This window comes from Nelusetta ayraudi, unplaced genomic scaffold (assembly GCF_046127955.1).
Source record: "Nelusetta ayraudi isolate G7.1 ecotype Tasmania unplaced genomic scaffold, CSIRO-AGI_Nayr_v1 ptg000011l, whole genome shotgun sequence".
Lineage (NCBI taxonomy): Eukaryota > Metazoa > Chordata > Actinopteri > Tetraodontiformes > Monacanthidae > Nelusetta > Nelusetta ayraudi.
The window spans coordinates 10598083-10604082 of record NW_027466061.1 but is presented as its reverse complement, the minus strand read 5'-3'; the positions used below and the strand labels follow the sequence as shown (position 1 = coordinate 10604082).

The window sequence follows — 6000 nt, the reverse complement described above, 5'->3', positions numbered from 1 at the left end:
CTTTAGTACATACAGACTGGCCAATGCCATTTTTAATTAAAAAAAGCTCAGTATGACTTGGATGATGTTACTGATTAATTTTTCGGGATTGTAACCAATCCAAGCACCTGTTTAGCACCGGCTTTGTGTTATGCTCCTCCTGCTGTGTCATTCATGCTGACTGGTTGCCGTGAAACCATGACAACGGATCTCAACGATCATCCTTTTACGCTCAGTCCCTCATTTTTGTTTTTTTTTGTATTTTTCCGCCATCAGCACAATGGGGGGTGTGCATACGTCTGCCGGCGTGTGTGTTTGTGCACTGACTATATGGTGTGGCGGGGAGGGGGAGGGGGATTAGGTTATCCTTCAGCTTATCTCCATCAAAATGACTGATTATGCTGCCAGCAATGGTTGTGGCCTAGATTTGAAAGACAGCCTCACGCGGTCTGGCTGAAAGCCACTAGACCCTGTAAATACTACTGATGCACTTTTATCTGCAGACTTCATTGTATTTGGAAAGCTGCAGTTTGCTTAATCAAACAAGTTCAGGGTCTCTTTGCTGTTGCTGTTGCAACCCAGAGACAATGTTGCCCGCTGTTCTCAATTATAATTTCCATATAGATGAGAAGCATAGCACCTCATTGTATTAAAGGTATGTTAATAAAAGGGGCTGTTGTGCACAGGTACACGACAAGAAACTTGCGTAAATGTAGCCCCAGGTTTCTGCTTCAGTGAAGTCTCGTTAGAATGCCTCCTCCCTCCATCACCCACACAGTATTTACTTCCACCCGTGGACGTCTTCAGCAATGTCTTGTTTGTGAGAATCTGTGGGCTTTCACGAAAGACTTGAAAAAAGCAGAGCTCTCCAGACCCGATGCAATAAAATGCAACGGGGGCACAGAAATTGCTTGACCTCCTCACCTTAAATTTCTGTTCCAACTTGTCCTCACCACCGTAGAGCTCCTACAGGGCTGTCATACTCGAAAATAGTTTTCACTGGCTCAGTGGGAATCATATGAGCATTGCTAGGTCTTTTTTATTTTATTTTATCTTTTCATCTCTGCGTTCATAAACTGTCCCTATTCGTAAACTACCAACAGAGATGACAGTGGAGAAGAAATGGTTTTGGCAGGGCATTAACACATCTGGTGCCTGGAGGCATTGTCAGACTGCATATGATGTGGGTATTTCACCACAAAATGTAATGAAATAAAACCTTTATTGTACGTAATCTGTTAGACTAAAGAAACATAAAGAATGAATCAGAGACAGGAGCCGCTGAACCATGCAAGTCTGTCAGAGTCTGTGAGTTCTCAACTGGAATATATGGCAAGAGTGGAGGTATCTATTTCTTTAGGAATGCAATGCAATTGGATCATATTTGATGCAAGATTCAAAGAAACAGATAATTACATATGGCAGACAATGATGTCATAGTGTTTTCTTCTGCGACTGTGTCAGTGTGTGCATGTGCTGTGTTTGTAATTCTCTCCAGGTGTACACCAGTGTCTGTGGCGTTATGTCATAGCTGAAACCACACTGTCACCAGAGGAGCACAGATGGATCAGACCTGGCTTCGCCCAGTATGAAGAAGAAGAAGAAGAAGAAGAAGAAGAAGAAGAAGAAGAAGAAGAAGAAGAAGAAGAAGCCTTTGTTAATCCTACACTGGGGAAATTTGAGTATAAACTAGTAGGCAGAGTGGAAGTCGTTTGACTGAACATGATTGCTCAGGGTTTTTACGGCAATCCTAGTTACCTCTCATTCAATAGTAAATATAATAAGTATTTATTGAATGCTTCCCCTAGGCTTATTAATTATCAGTCCTTCACCCCATTGACATCTTAGGGACATGATGATGAAGATGATGATGATGAGGAGGAGGAGGAGAAGGAGGAGAGGAGGAGGATGAAGAGGAGGTTTGGCCCTTAAAGACAAACTGAACGTAACCAATATCTTATACCCTGGCAACTCATCTGGCAGCCTTCTATATGCTATGCTATCATTCTTTCCCCCTAATATATTCACTTGGATGTATTCATTTAGCCATAAAGCTAATTCAAAATCATTGAGTTCGCCTGTAAAAAAAAAAAAAAAAAAAAGACCGAGTTTGCCTTAATTCTTTGATAGAGATACAGAATTAATCCCGTTGACAGTCTCAATCCCACATGAAAACCCACTATAATTATTCTACTCCGTTACAATTTTTCTCGCCCACTCTATAATATTTTGCTCTACTCACGTACCCGCCCATGTGATGGCGTCACACGGCGGCCAACCAATGGCGGGCTGGCGGCGGCGGGGTGTGTGGGCGTGGTCGCTGCGGAGCGGCAGGAGGCGGAGGCAGCGCAGCAGCATCAAGCGGCAGCGGCAGCAGCAGCAGCATCGCTACGACAGCGCCGGCTCCCGGGCTTTGTTTTGTGGATGTGAATGAGCTCCATCACCTCCCTCGGAAATGTGGACGGATATACGGACGCTGCTACTCCTCCTATCGATAGTCCAGAGGTTTCATTTCTTGGAAGGTCAGTTCGGTTCTGGAAATGTTTTTTTTTTTTTTTTGTCTCAGTGTTTTAAGTGGGATAAAATAAGAACCGCTTTGCTTACGTGTGTACGATGCGAGTGAGTGCGTAATGGGTTGTATAGGTGAGTCTGCCTACCAGCGAGACTGACTGGGGAGGAACATTTAATAAATACGCATCACGCGTTTCATCCTAATATCACAACAACCAATCTGGGTGTTTTATTAAGCTTTTGCGGCCAAGTGTTTCAGAAACCCTCCGCGCTCCTGTCATGTGCCTCCAGCGTGCGAGCATCCATACTGCATCGGAGCTAGTGTAGTAGTCTGGACTCAAGCTTTGTCTCCACGTTGTAGGAGCTTAGAGATGGTGATGATGGTGATGATGGTGATGATGATGATGCCCGCCTGATCTCAAACCCTCTCCAATTTCTCAACCCCGCTGCACACTTTGCGTCCTTAATCCTCTCGGTTAGAAGTAGACCGTGCGTGGAGCAGAAGCAGGAGGAACAACGAAGGCTCCTGCCTGCGAACGCGCCCCGAAGCCAGTTGACCCGAATGAATGCCGCATATCAATGAGGCATTCATTTGCAAATGACAGTTGAACTACATGCGCTAACTGCTCGGCTGTTTGTTTGCTCATCACCCCTCTCTCAACCTCTCTCTCCCCCCTTATGTTTTTACCCCCCCCCCCCCCCCTCCACCACCTCATCCCTCGCTCCCACCAGCCACGGATGAGTGCGAGGATGGACAGTTCCAGTGCAACAACAAAAGGTGCATACCGACCATCTGGAGGTGCGACGATGATGACGACTGCTCGGACAACAGTGACGAGGAAAACTGTCGTAAGTGCCCTTTAAACCCCCCGAGGTGGCGTTGGTGTGAGAGCACTTGGTGCCACCATGGTCATGTTTTTGCACTGAAGAGTGAGGAGAAAATATTCAGGCTAGTGTGCAGTGTAGCAGTGCGAGTGGCTGCCTTGTTTAGGTCACGATATTAAAAAAAAAAAGAAGGAAAAAAAGAATGTATTTATTAATATTGGGATTATTAGTGAGATACAATACCTGCAGCCTGCAGCTACCCATTACAACTTGACTTAACGGCCTGTTCCTGACTGGAATGTGAATTAGAGCTGCTAATGAGCTGTAACAGTTATGAACCAGAAAATCACCCGCATCTCCCCGCAGGTCTCTGTCCTCTTATAATGTCTTATCATTTCTTTGCATGCTGGATTTGCTCTTGTGTTGCCATTTAATTGATTTTTTTTTTGAAGTGCCATGTTTCTAGGGAGACACTAAAACCCTCTAGAGATTATAAATAAACCCATGTTCCAGGGTGGGATTGGGTTTGTGTGTGTGTGTGTGTGTGTGTGTGTGTGTGTGTGTGCATGTGAGCAGGTGCTTTGCTTGGCACTGGATGCTCAGCAAACCAGGTTGTTTTATCTTGAAAATGAGATTTGATTGGGTGGAAATGTATTCCTCCCATCATCTCCAAAATGAAAAACTGTCCAGCGGAGAGACAAGTGGCACGGTGCGCCAGTCTGGTGCACCAAGGGCTGGCAGCAGGTACCGCTGGATGTGTTGCTCTGTGCGGAAATAATAGAATCCCAGATTCCTTCCTGACTGCGAGCCAGTGGCCTATATTTTGGAGGAATGCGCACGCAGAAAAAAAAGCCCAGTGAAGTTGTGCCAGCGCATGAATCCCAGCTCTGTGTGTTTGCCATGCTGCTGTGTTTCTTTTGTGTCTGGGTTAATTGTAGCTCGAGAGGAATTCCTGCACCTCCCCACACATGCATACATGCATGGTCTATATATTTCACCCCCCCCCCACCCCCCCGACGGGCTTTTTTTCCCTCTCTCTTTGTTTGCCTCTGAGTCTGCCACTTTCACCGCCAAACTCCCACACACGCAGACCTGTTGTACGCAACTATCAACCACAGCTCTATGCAGTCCGCTGGTGATTCTGACTCTGCATCTTTGGCCTTGTACACCAGGGTCCTCCCCCCCCCCCCCCTTTTTTTTTTTTTTTTTTAGAAATGTTCAACTATTTCTTCACATCCAGTCTGATTTACAGGTGACTAAAACTGTGCTCAAAGAAAAGTAGTTGGTGGTTTTTGCTTGTTTTTGGGCATCTTCTGTGCCAGCGTTCGATTGTGTAGCTTTATCTCATATTGGAGCAGATGAATGGCCGACCAAACCAACACAATGTTTGTTTTAACCTCTCTGCCAGGACTTTTTACACATGTCTTGATAAAGGTGCATCGGCCTCTTCAGTTATGGCAAGATGCTTGTGATGGCATTCTCTTACAACGTCTCAACTTAAATTCCAGCAGAAGTGACTCACATTCCAGCTTTTTGTGTTGTGTCATTGTTGTCCTTGAGCCATTTCTATTAAAGGGCCATTGCTTCCCTGAAAAAATTGTTAGATGTGTAAAAAACAGGATGAAGTTATGGCATTTTCATACGCATTTAAAAAAGCTTATGCTTGTGGACAATCGTTGAATGATGAATGAAATGAATTTGAATTGACGTCATCAGACATCCAAAAAGCCAGTTTCGCTGCCTCGCACAAAATCCCACAATGTTTTGGGAACATCATAAGGAGCATCATCCTTCATTCCTGCACCACCTCTCTTTACGAATGAAAGGGAGAAATTGCTCGAGAGATTTTATCACCCCATTTTCATATGTTCCATCAGGCACAACCTCCATTTAGCCTCTGACTGGAAAAACACTCATCCTGAAAGCAAACTAACCGCCATTCTGCTGACCATTTATTTGTAATAACAGCCGAGCCGTAGCCGTCGTTGCAATTTGCTCGTGGCCTTCACTCCGCTCGCTCTGTCTTTGTGTGTCTGGCTGCATCTGCGTGGGCAGTCGCTGCCTCGGCTCTGCCGTCGCCGGTTGTGTCGCTGTTGCTGCTCGGGTGCGGAGGAAAGTTTCTCTGGCTCATTGGGCAACGCTGACAATATTTAATTAATGTGTTACTATTAAAATCGTTCCCAGGGGTCGGCCTGGTACACCCTACGTCAATGTCTCCATCTGACAGGGCACCTAAAAGACACGGAGGGGAGGCGAGTGTTGTGCACGGGAGTGTGACGCCGTGTGTGCAGTGTTTCGCTGCACAAGGCTGTTAGAATTTAGCTTGATGGCAAAAAAAAACAAAAACAAAAACGTTTACTAGTTTTCTCTCAACGATGAGGCAGCTGGCTTTTCAAATTAAATGTAAAGCAGCCCTATATTTAGATGTTTATGTTTCATCATGGACTCCAGTGAGCAGCCTTTTCCACTAGATATAATATGATAGAATAGAAAATAATAGAATAGAATAGAATAGAATTGAATAGAATAGAGTGCCTTTATTAATCCCACTCTGGGGAACTTTGCAATACAGTAGATAAGGCAACTGCTTGTAACGTCCTGCTTTGATGGATCTTCCATCTGTTTGTAAAAGGTACAAAACAAGGCGACCAGCAGCTTCCCCACGGCCGATAGTGGCATCAGTGC

General features: G+C 45.2%; 1 protein-coding gene across 2 annotated transcripts in view; it reads left to right on the top strand.

Moving 5' to 3' along the window:
• Positions 1-2326: 2326 nt before the first annotated feature.
• The window catches only part of LOC142884844 (low-density lipoprotein receptor-related protein 8-like), a 76135-nt gene continuing 72461 nt past the window's right edge, over positions 2327-6000 (top strand). For both annotated transcript variants that reach the window (XM_076020786.1, XM_076020785.1), the window contains exons 1-2: positions 2327-2501; positions 3223-3339. In XM_076020786.1, the coding sequence (XP_075876901.1) occupies positions 2435-2501; positions 3223-3339 (184 nt within the window). In that variant the 5' untranslated portion in view covers positions 2327-2434. The remainder of the gene's footprint in view (positions 2502-3222; positions 3340-6000) is intronic.